This window comes from Zingiber officinale, chromosome 6B (genome assembly GCF_018446385.1).
Source record: "Zingiber officinale cultivar Zhangliang chromosome 6B, Zo_v1.1, whole genome shotgun sequence".
Lineage (NCBI taxonomy): Eukaryota > Viridiplantae > Streptophyta > Magnoliopsida > Zingiberales > Zingiberaceae > Zingiber > Zingiber officinale.
Genome location: NC_055996.1, coordinates 96,792,276 through 96,808,490, shown reverse-complemented (window position 1 = coordinate 96,808,490; position 16,215 = coordinate 96,792,276). Strand labels below are relative to the sequence as shown.

At 53.7% G+C, this 16,215-nt stretch overlaps 1 protein-coding gene across 1 annotated transcript; it reads left to right on the top strand.

The window, feature by feature from the left end:
* The first annotated feature begins 5,001 nt into the window (after positions 1-5,001).
* On the top strand, positions 5,002-7,108 carry LOC121991266. Its single transcript, XM_042545275.1, has 5 exons — positions 5,002-5,255; positions 5,334-5,671; positions 5,739-6,094; positions 6,169-6,558; positions 6,635-7,108. The coding sequence occupies exons 1-5, from the start codon at positions 5,002-5,004 to the stop codon at positions 7,106-7,108; spliced, it is 1,812 nt and encodes a 603-aa protein (XP_042401209.1).
* Positions 7,109-16,215: the final 9,107 nt, after the last annotated feature.

Here is a 16,215-nt window from a genome sequence, read left to right as displayed (position 1 = left end):
CCGTCAACTTGACTATTTGACCGCCAAGTCGCCTTGACTGCCACATCCTCTTGACTTTTGACCGCCATATGGCCTTGACCCTTCTCCCCTTTCCTTCTGGGGGCCTCCATCACCAACCGTATCACAAGCCTTCCCCACAAGTCTAGTCGAAGGAGGACGACAGTCTGACTGACTAGACCTCCGCACATTTCTGTGACCTCGGCATATCCCTATGATCTCAGCGTATCTCTGGTTATCTACCTCAGCGTATCTCTATGACCTCAGCATATCTCTGCGCACCCTGCTTCCTGCCTCAGGCGTCAACTTTTGTGTCGCGTCGCTTGGGATGTCATGCCTCATTTATTGCGTCGCCAGTCGCTTGGGGCGCTGCTCTCACGCCTTTGCTTTGACTTGGCCACCCGCCTTCTTTATAAAGAGCCTCACAGTCACTTCTTTATTCTATCATTCTTCATTCCTGCTTCCCTACTTTCTCTTGCTAACCCGCGTTCTGCCAACTTCTTCCCCCCGAGATGCATTCTCCTTTCTCTGATGAAGTTGATCAACCGCCCTCCCAAACGCTGGTAAATCAGCTCACCTCGCTACTTGTCGCGAGAGAACACGAATTGGAGCGCGTGTCCCAGGATCGGAATCGCCAGAAGGCTGCCCTGCGTTCCATGGAAGACCAGTATCGCCTTGCAAAGTACTGCGTGGATGTGGAGAAGACGAGGAAGGAGCAGTGTCAGGCTAGCCTGCAACGTCAACTTGGTCTCCAGGAACAGTTGCGTCGAGAGCATGAAAAGGAGCTCTCCCTCCTCCACGCGGGCCTCGAGGATAAGCAACGCACTATCACTCAGCAGCAAGCGGCCATCAGATCTTTACGCGCGGAGCTGGCTCGAGCTGTGAACGCCCCTGAATCTCCCGACAGGTCTTCACGCGGAAGTGTTCATTCCCCAGGGCCAATTCCTTCCCCGAGTCAAAGTCGGCCTGGGGAATAGTTGTCGTAGTGACTCCTTTGTCAGGAGGCGTTTCTGCCTGCGACCTTGGCTGTATCCCTTTCTTGCTGACCTGCGCTGGTACGCTTGTAGATCCGTCCCCTTTTGGCCAAGTTTCTCCTGCTCAATTTTCATCTAGCAAGTATTTTTTTTAGAAGCTGGCCCGTATATAAGAGCCCAGAATTACTTCATGATTCCTTTTCATGTATGAATTTTGGATAATAAAACTGATATAAAGCTTAAAAACTGTAGTAGACATGGAAAACCTGACTTCGTAGTTAATATCGACGCTGTAGGAGTAGGGCAGATGGCCTCTCGCATCCTTTGCCCTGTGCATTTGCTGCATATTTGCAATTTGCGTAAAATAAAGTCAGATGTAGCTAACCTGATTATAGAAAACGCTCCGCTCAAGGTGAGGCACATCCCTCAGAAAGGTAATCAGGTATAGGCACCGAGCTCGCTTATGATTTTCGCAGAGGAGTTGATTTTTGATCCCCGCGTGGGGGCCGACCTGAAAGGTCGTTGGGCGTGAGGACAGAGCTCACTTTCGATTCTCACATGGGAGCCGACCTAAAAGGTCGTTGGGCGTGAGAGCAGAGCTCACTTATAACTCGCGCTGGGGCGAGAGTCTGGCCGTTGGGCGTGAGCACAAGGCTCACTTATAATTCTCGCATGGGAGCCGACCTGAAAGGTCGTTGGGCGTGAGAGCAGAGCTTACTTATAACTCGCACTGAGGCGAGAGTCTGGGACTACCGACATAAAAAGGTCGTTGGTCGTGAGCACAAGGCTCACTTATAATTCTCGCATGGGAGCCGACCTGAAAGGTCGTTGGGCGTGAGAGCAGAGCTCACTTATAACTCGCACTGAGGCGAGAGTCTGGGACTACCGACCAAAGGCATGGAGCACAGTGGCTCACTTATAATTCTCAGATGGGAGCCGACCCGAAGGTCGCTGGGCGTGAGAGTGAGCTCACTTATAACCCGCACCGAGGCGAGAGTCTGGGACCACCGACCTAAAAGGCGTGAGCACAGGCTCACTTATAATTCTCGATGGGAGCCGACCGAAGGTCGTTGGGCGTAGAGCAGAGCTCACTTATAACCTCGTGACCGAGGCGAGAGTCTGGGATTACCGACCTAAAGGTCGCTACGTGAGCACAAGGCTCACTTATAATTCTCAGATGGGAGCCGACACGAAGGTCGCGTGAGCGGAACTCACTTATAACCTCGACCGAGGCGAGAGTTCTGGGCCACCGACCTAAAGGTCGTTGGGCGTGAGCACGTGGCTCACTTATAATTCTCGCATGGGAGCCGACCTGAAAGGTTGGGCGTGAGAGCAAAGCTCACTTATAACTCGTGACCGAGGCGAGAGTCTGGGACTCAACCGAGGTCGATGGGCGTGAGCACAAGGCTCACTTATAATTCTCGATGGGAGCCGACGAAGGTCGTTGGGCGTGAGAGCAGAGCTCACTTATAACCTCGACCGAGGCGAGAGTCTGGGACCACCGACCCAAAAGGTCGTTGGGCGTGAGCACAAGGCTCACTTATAATTCTCACATGGGAGCCGACCTGAAGGTCGTTGGGCGTGAGAGCAGAGCTCACTTATAACCTGCACCGAGGCGAGAGTCTACCGACCTAAAAGGTCGTTGGGCGTGAGCACAAGGCTCACTTATAATTCTCGCATGGGAGCCGAGTTTGAAGGCGTGAGAGCAGAACTCACTTATAACTCGCACTGAGGCGAGAGTCTGGGGCTACCGACCTAAAAGGTCGTTGGGCGTGAGCACAAGGCTCACTTTTAATTCTCGCATGGGAGCCGACCTGAAAGGTCGTTGGGCGTGAGAGCGGAGCTCACTTATAACTCGCACTGAGGCGAGAGTCTGGGGCTACCGACCTAAAAGGTCGTTGGGCGTGAGCACAAGGCTCACTTATAATTCTCGCATGGGAGCCGACCTGAAAGGTCGTTGGGCGTGAGAGCAAAGCTCACTTATAACTCGCACTGAGGCGAGAGTCTGGGACTACCGACCTAAAAGGTCGTTGGGCGTGAGCACAAGGCTCACTTATAATTCTCGCATGGGAGCCGACCTGAAAGGTCGTTGGGCGTGAGAGCAGAGCTCACTTATAACTCGCACTGAGGCGAGAGTCTGGGACTACCGACCTAAAAAGGTCGTTGGGCGTGAGCACAAGGCTCACTTATAATTCTCGCATGGGAGCCGACCTGAAAGGTCGTTGGGCGTGAGAGCAACTCACTTATAACTCGTGACCGAGGCGAGAGTTCTGGGCCACCGACCTAAACGTGAGCACAGTGGCTCACTTATAATTCTCGATGGGAGCCCAAAGGTCGGGCGTGAGAGCAAAGCTCACTTATAACCTCGTGACCGAGGCGAGAGTCTGGACTACCGACCTAAAAGGTGGTTGGGCGTGAGCACAAGGCTCACTTATAATTCTCAGATGGGAGCCGACGAAAGGTCGTTGGGCGTGAGAGCAGAGCTCACTTATAACCTGCACCGAGGCGAGAGTCTGGGACCTGTCGAGCGTGAGCACAAGGCTCACTTATAATTCTCAGATGGGAGCCGACCTGAAAGTTGGGCGTGAGAGCAGAACTCACTTATAACTCGTGACCGAGGCGAGGCCGTGAGCATGTGGCTCACTTATAATTCTCAGATGGGAGCCGACCGAAAGGTCGGGCGTGAGAGCAAAGCTCACTTATAACTCAGACCGAGGCGAGAGTCCGGGACTACCGACCTAAAAGGTAGTTGGGCGTGAGCACAAGGCTCACTTATAATTCTCACATGGGAGCCGACCTGAAGGTCGTGAGAGCAGAGCTCACTTATAACTAGCACTGAGGCGATAAAAGGTCGTTGGGCGTGAGCACAAGGCTCACTTATAATTCTCGCATGGGAGCCGACCGAAGGTCGCTGGGCGTGAGAGCGTAACTCACTTATAACTCGTGACCGAGGCGAGAGTCGGCCACCGAGTGAGCACGGTGGCTCACTTATAATTCTCGCATGGGAGCCGACCTGAAAGGTCGTTGGGCGTGAGAGTAGAGCTCACTTATAACTCGCACTGAGGCGAGAGTCTGGATACTCCGGTCCGAGACCGGTGGCGATGGCGCTGGTCCGAGACCAGTAATGATACTCCGGTCCGAGACCGGTGGCGATGGCGCTAGTTCGAGACCAGTAATAACCCCCAAACGGCAAAGGCCTAGATGCATCACTCTTCTTCACTTCCATCCGTGCCGCCTACGCCGGCCTCATTGCTTTAGTTAATCTGGTCGCTATTGCTAGCTTTGGGCGTACTCATTTGTGTCGCGTTTCTTCCTGCAATTGCATTACGCACAGTATAGAATTAAGAATGGAAGAGGGAGCGTAAAAACCCTTACTCAACCCCTGGGCCACAGTGCCCTTGCATCTTATGGTGACCCCTCAATTCCCGCTACGCGCCCGGTCAGCTGCTCGGATCAGGGCTACCTACGCAGAGCTGCTTGCTCGGTCGAGGAACATCCCCGCAGACCTGCTTGCTACTTTTCTGGCCTGGCAATCGCTTCTGCTGCCCCGTCTTACCTACGATCCTTTTGAATTGCTTGGCTTCTGCAGCTTCATGAAACTTCCCGCCTAGCCTCGAGCCTTTCACGAAGAATGCTTCTTTTTTGAGGCCACGCCCCTTCATGATTACCTTGCCTTGTCGACCTTTAATGTGTTCCTTCTCGCGATGACACCTGTCCGACGCCTTTACTGCGCACGCCCCCTGACGCCAGCATCTGACCCCCTTTTGCACCCTTCGGCGCTTATTTCCCATCCGACGGCGTTGAGGCACGTTACCCCAGAAAGATACTCGGCTCGATTCTCGATGTTCCCTAGGAATGAATGGGCTTTATAAACCCTAAAGGCAGTCCGCTCTTCTTACTTCGACGCTTCGCTATCCTCCTCCTCTCGTCTGCGGCCGTTTCTGGCAGTGCAACTCCTCGTCTTCCTGCTTGCGCCTGACCTGTGCCCCTTCTTGTCTTCATCCCCCTCGCCTGCTTGCTCCTCACAGCCATGGATGGTAAGGACCCCCTCTGGTATTCACATTACATCTCTGATTTGGACCATCATGACCTGTCTTCACTGCAATCCAACTTGGGGCTAGACGCCACATATGAGCTTCGCCTTCCCATGACAGACGAGCATCCCTCTTCTCCTCCCGAAGGGTTTATCACAGTCTTTAAGGATCAGGTCGTAGGCTGTCTTCGCTTCCCTTTACATCATTTTCTCTCTGAGTTGAGTCAGTATTGCGGGATTGGTATCTCTCAGTTTGCCCCCAATGTATTCCGAGCGGTCTGCGGAACCATCATCTTGTGCCGCATCTATCAAATTCCCTTGACCGCTAGACTGTTCCATCACTTCTATTCTTTCCGGCGAGCCGAGGCGGGGGTATTCAACGTCCAGGCCAAGCCGGGCCAGAAGCTCTTCGATGACCTACCCTCTTCCAATAAAGGCTGGAGATCTCGCTTTTTCTTCCTCAAACCCCCTTCCCCCTTAACAGGGCCTTCTCAATGGCGTTCTTTCTCCGCTTCGGACCTCCCTTCACATGTTCACGAACCTGCCTGCTCCGCAGCTGCGGTTAAGCTAAGTGGTGTTGTTGTTCGCCTGTCTGTGTTGATGCTAGAAGGCATTCTGCACGCTTTTGGTCTTAGTCCTGTCCCTACCGAAATTGGAGCTCCTTTTGGTAAGTCATCATCTTTTCGTATACTGCTCTTCGCTAACTGAGGTGCTTTTTCTTCTTATTTTTGCAGTGCCCGCAATCCTCCGTTCCTTCGCCAGTCAAGAGACACCCGCGGTGGCCGTTCTACAAACTCTGAATGAGGAGCTAACACAAGGTCTACCTTCTGCTCCCGCCGTCGCCGGTTTACAACTTTCGGAACCCCGGACTTCTGAGGCAGAGGACGCCCCGATGCTTATTGAGCCACCAGCTCTCAGCCTTGCAGACTCAGCCCTACCCCGCATCGCTGATCAACCTGCGGCCGAGCCATCGCCCGCAAAGCCAGTGTCCTCTCTCCCGCCAACTATGAAGCTGCGCCTTATGCGCAAGGGCAAGAGAACAGCCCCAGCCACCGCAACTTCTCCTCCACCTCTCCGCCGTCAACGCGTAGTGAGCATTTCTTCCCCCCCCCCCCCCCCAGGTCCTCGGATACGAGCTCGGTTCAAGAGGCAAGCTTGATCCAGGAGAAGGCCTCTGATCTGGAGGTGACAGACCCACCATTGGACCTGGCCGTCCTGGTGACAGCCCAGAATATACTACCTGCCCCGCCTTCGTCCTCCGGCGATCAGCCCCCGGACTTACTGCTGCCCTCCGCGTCTCCTCCTCTCGCGCCTCCGAGCTCCGCCACGCCGACCCCGAACCTGCCCTCTACAGACCCAGCCTTCGAAGCGTTATGGAGGCTCCCCTCGGAGACCGATCTGGCCTGTACGCCTGCTGCCGACTCATCGCCTATCTTCGGTAGGGTCAACTTCTATGGGGACCTGGCCATCTCCTGGCAATCAGCCAGCCAGCAGTTCTGGGAGAGCGGTTCTCCTTTGGGGGAATTCGATCAAATTGCTCGTTCCCTGGTCGCGGTAAGCCCTTTCTCCTCTTTTTCCTTGTATCCGTGTATTTCTGTAACCTCCTTCCTCTTCTTTCGGCTACTGGCAGACCTGCTCCGCGAGTCTGAGCGCCGTGCAACGAGCGACCGAGCTTCAGCGAGAGAACGCGGCGCTCAAGGCACGTCTTCAGGAACTTGAGCACCCTGCGGCTTCCTCCGCTCCTCCTGAACCTTCTCTGGGAAGCTTGGATGCCTATTTGCGTGCCGTCGGGGAGTCGGCGACCTCTGCTCGGGCCATTTCCCATGCTGCCTTTGATAAACTTCAACAGCTGGAGGCGGCTTTGAAGACAAGTGAGTCTTCCCTGGCTTCTGAAGTGGATCGTCGTCAAGCGTCAGTCTCTGAGCTGAAAGACAAAGAGGCAGAGCTGCTCTCCCAATCAGAGGAGTTGACGCTACTTCGGCAAGGTCAAGAGCTCTTGCAAATGAGGCTGGCCGATGCCCAGGCCCTGGCTAGTGTTGCCGCTGCCCGAGAAACAACCATGCGTGCCAAGTCACTCTCCAATCCTTGCAAGCGGATCTCTTGAAGGCCCAGGAAACAGCTACTCAGGGCCAGAGCGATTTATCCGTGGGCCGCGCCGAGGCTGTGGCGAACCAAAACAGTTTGGAGGTGTACCGGGCTAGCGAATTAGAGCGGCTGAAGACGTACAGACTAGCCTACGTCCGCTCTTCCTTTTTCCTCCATAAGCTGGGGTGATGGATGGTCCTATTGCTTTGTCATGGGGCCGCTGGTGGGGTCACACAGGCCTTTGAGCAAGGCTTCCTTCGTTCGGCACCTCCTACCACCTTCCTGGACACAGCTCGCCTAACCAGGGAATTGCCGCAGGAAACCTTCCCGTCCTTCGAAGCAGATGAGGGACTTTTCCTTTTGGAGGCTCTGCCGCCTGCGGCCGATCCAGTTCCCGGGGAAATTTCTGCCCAGGCCCCTCCTGTTGCTGCATCTGATGCGTCCGCTGATCCTGCGTCTTCCGATATAGCGCCAGCCGACCTCGGGCTCCTTCCTTTGGCTTCTGTTGATTCTGCGCATTCTCTCCCGGATGTTGTATGACGAGCGATGTGTTGTAATGTTCACCTTTTGGGTGTTGATGCTGAACCTTTCATGATTGTACTTGATCGTATGGTCGTATTGAATTTCGAATAATTGTCTCACTTCCCCTTCATGCATCCTTAACTTGTTTCTTTCCTTAGTAGGTCGTCCGTGGTTTTAGTAGATCTATGCTAACCTGCTCGCTCTTGCTTATTTTGCTTGCTTTGTTCGGCCACGTAGCTCTTCCTCCGATAGCTGCCTTTGTACCTAGCCCGGCCTGGGCCAACTCTTGCCTCGCATGTCCCTGAAGCCTGCTGATCTGCACTGCCTGTCTTTCTACTGGCTCTTCCGTACACTTTTGTCTTGGTTGGAGCGACTCCTTTAGGAGACGCTTCGTATTTCAAGCCCTCGCCTTTCCCATAATGCCCTCTGGTTATATTTTCGGGGCTCATCACAGAGCGCTCCCTGCCTGCCTCCGCCCCTGCATCCACTGTCCGTTGCAGACTTACGAAAATATCCTTCCTCCACCATACCTATAAGTATCTTCTTCCTCTCTCCCTTTTGTTATGATTCGCCATCGCCACGAAGTACTCAAACGTCGCCGCCGCCGACTGATCGTTTCTGAGACTGCGCCGCGCTTCTTCTTTTTTCTCCAAGCTTTTCCCTCTTTCATCTGTTCCTCCTGCCTTCTGAGATAATCTTCCTTGCAATGGCTTCTCCTTCTTGGGCTTACTTGCTAGCGGAGCATTTCCCAGGCGCTTCAACTTTCGCTGAGTTAGATTGGGATGACCTACGGTACACTTACGAAATCCCTACTAGCTTTCGCCCCATCATTCCTACTGGTGTGAACTTGTACTTCGATCCCCCGCCGGGTTCTTGTACTTTCTTTACTGAGCAATTCGTATCTGGCCTTCGTCTACCCCCGCATCCTTTTTTGTCCGGAGTGTGCCGCTACTTTAAGATTCCCTTAGGTCAGCTAACCCCCAATTCCATAAAGATTTTATGTGGCTTTGTAGTACTCTGTGAAGTTTGTGAGATTTCTTGGTCAACTCCCCTTTTTCATTGCTTCTTCACTCTCGTTCGGCGTGCCGATGGTCTCTTTGATTTCCAAGCCCGCAGCCAAACCGCCTTCTTTTCTCCTCTTCCTCCTCCCAGTGCTAACTGGAAGAAAAAGTTCTTTTTTCTCCGGTTTCCGGAGGAAACTGACTGGCCCATGCACTGGCAACCTGAACTGCCTCTGACTCCAGCGCTGGACGAATTCCACATGGACCTCCCCTATGCCACGGCTGCTGATGGAATGGAGGATTGGCGCTTGAATCTGACGAGACTACTATCTGAAGATCTACTTTCTTTCTTCAGGCTAAGCCGCTGTACCTCTAACACACCGCGCTCCTTGGGTAAGCTCGTGTTGAGTGCCTCCTTTTTGATCACTTTCCCTGTGAGAATGACCTCTCGTGTTGGCGCCTTCAGCTAAGGTTCTGGATCGTGCGTCAGAGGTTCTGCCTCTGCCCCTCGATGACCTGGAGATAATGCGGCGCGGTCGGGCAATCTTGGACAGGAGGCTACTTCCTCATCTTGGATCTGCTTCCTTCGGGGCAGCGACTCAGCCTGCTCCCAGCCCTGCTTCACACGCCGCTTCTCCTTCCCCTGCCGCCTCGAGCCGAGGTCGGGGTCGGGGCCAAGCTACTCGCCCGGCCGTAAGCGCCTTCCGAGGAGCCTCGCGGGCATCCGAACGCGGTCGCGCAGCTCTTCATCGCTCAGGTCCGAGCTCATCCGGCCAGGGCGCCACAGACAGCGGTGTGGCGGCCTCTTCACAGGGTCAGCCTCGCTCTGATGATTCTGACTCTGATAACCAGCCCCTGCTTCACAGGCGGCGCCGAAGACCAGGTCTGACTTCATTAACGCTTGGTTCTATTTTTTCATATGACCATACTGCCCCTTGCTACTGTCGTGACTGGCTTTGACATTACTTCCCTCTTTACTTCTGTTTCCCTTATCTGGCAGCCTCTCCTAACCCGTACAGGGGGCGACTAGCTGCGTTCCGCTCTGCTCCTACTGCTGCAGAGGGAGATAGCCCCGGCGATCATCAAAACCCGGTGCCCACTGAGCCCGTTCCCGAGCCACCTCTGGCCCCTCCTGGTGCTGACGCCGACCCTTCTCAACCTTCCTTCTCCGTCCGCCATCGTTACAGGACCACCATCCCCTCTGAAGCTGCTCTAGCTCGGCGGCCTGACGCCCCCACAAGCCTTTTGATGATGAAAGGCTGCCTCGGCAGTTTGTGGGCAGAGAGTATGGATCAAATGGGTGACGCATCTCCATTAGCCCAGATGGACAGGTTCTCGAAGTCCTGGGCTAAAGTAAGTACTCTTCACCTTATACTGGGTAGTGGTTGGCCTTAACTGAGGGCTATATCTTTCCTCCAGACTCATGCAGAATCCCTAGTGCTAAATCAATCTTTCCACACCCTCCATCATGAAAGCAAGGAACTCCAGGAGAAAGTCTCCGAATTAGAGTTGCAATTGAACGATCCCGTCCAAGCCAGTTATGCTTTGCGAGCGGAGATTCAAGCCCTAACCAATCAGACCGACCGACAGAAACGGTCCCTGATACAGGTGAAGGATGAGCTCCGAGATATGAGGGAGGAGAGAGCTGCATCTGAGGCAGGGTATCAGCAGCAACTTGCCCACCAAGCTCAGGAAATACAATCCAAGAATACTCTTCTGCAGGACAAGAACAATAAACTGGAGGTCCAGGCGGCACAGTTGGAGACTCAAGCAGCTGAATTGAGGTCGCTGAAAGCAGAACTGTCACAGTCCCGAGCGGCGTTAACTGGAGTATCCACCGCCTTAACCGTCTATCAAGAAGGAGAGGAGGCACGTTGCCTGCGAAGCCGAATGTCGTATCTGACTTCTCCCGAATTTCTATCCCAGGCTGGGGCACGCTTTGCTACTACCGTGCCATATACGGCGGCTGGAGTTATCAGGCAACTGCACGCACAGGGCTTCTTGAGCTCTATCCCCCCGGCAGACTTCTTGAATCACGACCAAATCATTCAAGGCTTTCCGGATGAGATTTTTGCTCCTTTCAAATGATCTGTACTAGCCACTTAAATTGGGAAATTGTTACATGTACACATGTCTTTTCGAGTTTTCACTTAACTGTCCTACTGTTTCCACGCCCTTCGTCTGATCTGGCCTACGTCCACAGAGCCAGACCCCTCAAACTTGATAGGGTTGTAGGTAGTTGGCACTCCAAGGTCGATCCAGCTTCCTTCCTTGAGCGTCCTGCAAATAATAGGCTCCCGATGCCAATTTCTTAATAACTTTGTACGGTCCGTCCCATTGAGGAGCCAACTTCGTCACTTCCCCTAAGGACTTTATCTACTTCCAAACGAGATCTCCTTCTCCGAAGAATCGGGGGGTCACCCTTCTATTATAGTTCTGCCTCATTCTCTGTCTATAGGCCTCCAACCTGGCCGCTGTTTGTTCACGGATTTCGCTGATAAAATCTAGCTCAGCCATCCGTCGCTCCGCGTTCCCTTCATCGTACATCATTCTTCTCACGGACGGTATCCCGACCTCCAGAGGCACCACTGCTTCATTGTCATACACTAAATGGAAAGGTGTCAGCCCTATACTTTCTCGGGGTGTCGTACGATAGGCCCATAAGATGCTCGGCAGCTCGTCCACCCAACTGCCTCCCGTGTGATCCAGCTTGACTTTGAGCCCTCGCACTATTTCCCGATTGACTACCTCTGTTTGACCATTGCTTTGCGGATGAGCCACCGAAGTGAAGGCCTGAGTTATGCCGAACCCTTCGCACCACTTCTGTATTTTGCGTCCTTGAAATTGTCTGCCATTGTCCGATACCAATTTATGAGGCAAGCCGAATCTGCAAAAGATATTTTTCCATAGGAACTGGATCACCGCATCTTCGGTGATTTTGGCCAGAGCTTCCGCTTCCATCCACTTGGAGAAGTAATCTACTGCCACCAGCAGGAAACGTCTTTGCCCCGTAGCCATTGGGAACGGTCCTACGATGTCCATACCCCACTGATCAAACGGGCAAGATACTGTAGAAGTTCTCAGCAGCTCTGTAGGTCGGTGTGTCAGGTTCTGGTACCTTTGGCATGACAGACAAGTATTCACCAACTTTTGCGCGTCCCTCTACAAAGTAGGCCAGAAATACCTGGCCAACAGTATTTTCCGAGCCAGCGTTCTCCCGCCTGCGTGATTACCGCAGCACCCCAAGTGTATCTCTCGTAAGGCCTGATCTGCTTCTTCCGTATTCAGGCATCTGAGCAGAGGTCTGGAGAAAGATCTTTTGTACAGTTGATCTCCAATCATAACATAAGAATGAGCCTGTCTCCTGAGCATTCGTGCCTCTTCTAGGTTGGTGGGTATAATTCCCTGCTGGAGGAAACTTATTATGGGCGCCCTCCAATCAATTACTTCTCCCAGATTATTTTGCAGATCGATCTGAGCTATAAGGAAGGTCTGCGCTATAGGTCTGTCAAGTACCCAAGTAGTCAAAGAGCTGGCCATTTTAGCTAGTTCATCTGCCCTTTCATTTTCAGCCCTGGGAATCTTGGTAACTGTGACTTCTTTGAAATCTTTCCTCATCTTCTCATAGGCTTCCTTGTAAACTTGCATCTTTTCGTTGTTTGCTTCGAAGTGTCTGGTCACCTGCTGAGTTACTAGCTGCAAATCTGAATGTATCACGACTTTGCTCGCCCCCACATGCCGAGCTGCTTGCAAACCTGCCAATAGGGCTTCATACTCTGCCTCATTGTTGGTAGCTCTGAAATTCAGCCGTACAGCCAGCTGCATAATATCTCCCTGTGGAGATATTAGAAGTGCGCCTACACCACTTCCCCGATGGGTAGCTGATTCGTCTACATAAATCTTCCAGACTTCCTCCGAGTCGGCCTAATAAACTTCTGTCAAGAAATCCGCCAGAGCCTGTGCTTTGATCGCGGTTCGGGGCTGATACTGTATATCATATTCCCCTAGCTCGGTTGCCCATTTGATAAGCCGACCTGCTACCTCCACTTTGGTGAGAGCCCGCCCCATTGTGCTATTTGTCAAGACAGTAATAGGATGTGCCAAGAAATAGGGTCGGAGGCGTCGAGCCATGAGAACAAGTCCGTAAACCAACTTTTCCAGGGCCGTGTACCGAGACTCAGCCCCCTTCAATAGATGACTGAAAAAATACACTGGTCATTGTACATTGTCTTGCTCCTTAACCAGCACGGCCCCCATGGCCTCGGGGGTAGCTGACAAGTAGACCCAAAGGAGCTCTCCCACAACAGGCTTGAACAGTGATGGTAAGGACTCCAGGTACTGCTTTAGCTCCTCAAAAGCCTGTGTGCATTCTTCCGTCCACTGAAACTTGGCCGCTTTCCTGAGCACTTTGAAGAAGGGCGCCGCTCTATCTGCAGATCTGGAGATGAACCGGGATAGTGCTGTTATCCTGCCGACCAGCTTCTGCGTTTCCTTCAGATTCTGAGGGATCTGCATGTTCCGAAGTGCTTGCACCTTCTCAGGGTTGACCTCTATCCCTCGTTCGGTCACCAGATAGCCCAGAAACTTCCCTCCTTTGGCCCCGAACAAACATTTCAAGGGATTCAGCTTCACCCCATATTGCCTCAGAGTCCCACAGGTCTCTTCTACATCTTTTATTAGGCTGGACGCCAGGGGGGACTTGATCAGGATGTCATCCACATAAACCTCTACGTTCCGCCCGATCTGACTCCGAAAGACTTTGTCCATCATCCTTTGGTAGGTAGCCCCAGCGTTCCTGAGTCCAAATGGCATGACTGTATAGCAGAAAGTACCATCAGCTGTTATGAAACTAACCTTCTCCTGATCCTCCTTAGCCAGGGGTATCTGATGGTATCCCTGATAAGCGTCCATCATGCATATCCTCTCACAGCCAGCAGTTGAATCCACCACCTGATCGATCCGCGGGAGTGGGTAACAATCTTTGGGGGTGGCTTTGTTGAGGTCGCGAAAGTCTATGCACACCCTCCACTTGTTGTTGGGCTTCTTCACCAATACGACGTTGGAAAGCCAGGATGGGAATTGCACCTCTCGAACATGTCCTGCCTTCCTGAGTTGATCCACTTCAGCCCGGATAATCTTATTTTGGTCGGCGGAGAAGTTTCTCTTCTTCTGCCTGACTGGCTTAGCCTCGGGTATAATATGCAACTTGTGCTCAGCTACTTCTGGCTTGACCCCGGGTAACTCTTCTGGTGACCAAGCAAAAACGTCCCTATTGCGGATCAAGCACTGTATTAGCTCAGACTTAAGCTCCAGCGGTAAGTCACTAGCAATGCGGGTGATGCTCTCTGCTCTGTCCTCATGCAGCCGAATTTCTTCCCAAGGAATGGGCTCCTCTGCAATAGGCAGAGGCTCTTCTTGGATAGCATGTACTCCACCATCCTGAGTCCGCCGGCTCTTGCGCGCCTCCACCCGGACCATATCTATGTAGCAGCTTCGAGACACCTTCTGCTCTCCCTTGACCTCCCCGACTTGCTCGCCGACCGGAAACTTGATCTTCTGATGAAGTGGAGACGGCAGCCCGGAACTCATGCAGAGCTGGCCTTCCCAGGATGACGTTGTAGGAGGAAGGCGAATCCACCACAATGAAGGTGCTCCTCCGGGTGCGCACCAATGGCTCAGTGCCCATGGAAATGGCCAGCTTGATCTGACCCATGGGTTTGACTTCATTACCTTAAACTCATACAAGGAAGTGGTTACAGGTTGGAGCTCCGCGGCGTCGATCTGCATCTCCTCGAACGCAGCTCTGAATAAAATGTTGACCGAGCTCCCGGTATCCACAAAGACCCGAGTCACTCGGCTGTTAGCAATAACGGCCTTGATTATGAGGGCGTCGTCGTGGGGCAGTTCCAGACCCTCCAGGTCTTGAGGCCCAAAGCTACTAACAGGGTCGGAGGCCTGCTCGTGGCTGCATCCCAAGGCTCCCACATACAACCGCCGAACGTGCGACTTGCGGGCTCGGCCTGAGTCCCCGTCAGTGGGTCCTCCTCAGATCATACCGATCTCTCGCACAGCAACGTTGCCCCGGTTCTCCAGTTCTCCGGCATCCCTTCGGTCTTCCCCGAGGCCAGTTTGGTTAAATGGGCCGGTTAGGTCGGGCCGGGTCTGCCGAGCACGCCCAGCTGCAGCCAACGCCGGGGGAGGCAAGCCCTGCTCCGCAGCTCGCCTGGAGTCACGGGCGAATTGGAAGCAGTTACTGAGATCGTGCGTCATGGACCGATAATATGTGCAATATGGTGCCCCCCTTGGTCCAGGCCTGGGCGCGTGTACGGCGGCGACTCGCGGAGCTGGCCTGACTCCCTGAGCGGGCTGGGGGGCAGTCCTGGGGTGCCTGCCCGAGCCACCGCCTTCGGCTTTCCGCCAGCGGCCCTGCGCTTCTTCCACCTTGATGTAGCAAGAAGCTTTCTCCACCATATCCGAAGCTTGGGCGGGGTTTTTGATGAGGTCCCTGAAGAATTCCCCTTCTCGCAATCCGTGGGAGAAGGCGCTCATCAATATTTCTGAGGTGGCGGAGGGGACGTCGTTGGCCACCTGACTGAACCGGTTAATGTAGCTTCGCAAGGGCTCAGTCGAATCCTGCTTGAGAGCAAAAAGACAGTGGTCGATTTTTTGATACTTAACGACTACTGGCGAAACGGCGTAGGAAGGCCGTTTTGAAATCCATGAAGCGATTGATGGACTCTGGGGGCAATCCATCGAACCACTTCTGCGCCGACCCGGACAGGGTGTGTAGGAACACTCGGCATTTGACAGCATCACTATATTGGTACAAGATAGCCGTGTTCTTGAACTTCCTCAGATGCTCTTCCGGGTCCTTGCTCCCGTCGTATTCTCCGATGTTCGGGGCTCGGTACCCCTTGGGTAGGCTTTCCCTCAGGATCTGAGCCGAGAAGGGTACCTTGTCATCCGAATCTTCAGGCAGATCTCCGGCAGGGATTATAGCTTTTCCCCTTTCGGAATCCCGAGGTGGATGTAAAGAGCTTTCCGCTACCGATGCCGGCGGCTCCTCTTTCTTTGGACTGTGCTCACGGGGTTCAACTTGATGATAGTTGCGGCGAGGCTCCCGGAAAGAGGCACGGGGGGGTTCATCCGGCTGCTTCCTCTTCGAGCCCCTGTCGGAGGCAGGAGCTGGTTCTTTGGACACTTCAGGTGCTAGGCGGGGACGTGAAACTGTTCCTTGCTTCTCAGAGGCGGCTTGCTTTCTAACCTCCTTGAAGAGCTCGTACTCCCCCGCGGTCATGGTTACGTTGATCCTCCTGCTAGAGCTTCGACCAGAGTCCTCCATCTTCACGCTCCGGATCAGGCTGTTGTGATTCCCACAGATGGCGCCAAATTTGATCCCGTCCGGAGGCTGAGTCGGACGGAGGCTGGTCGCGGTGGCCTGGTTGTTGACGGGAAGTCGCAGGTGATTCGGCTCCCACGGGTGGCTGACGCTGCTGCAGGACCCTACGCACACTCAGACGATCTCCCCCTTCACGTTAGAGACCGAAACCCAGGGAAAAAGTCCTCGGATCAGGCCCTCCGACGCTTAAGTCAGGTCCTTTTT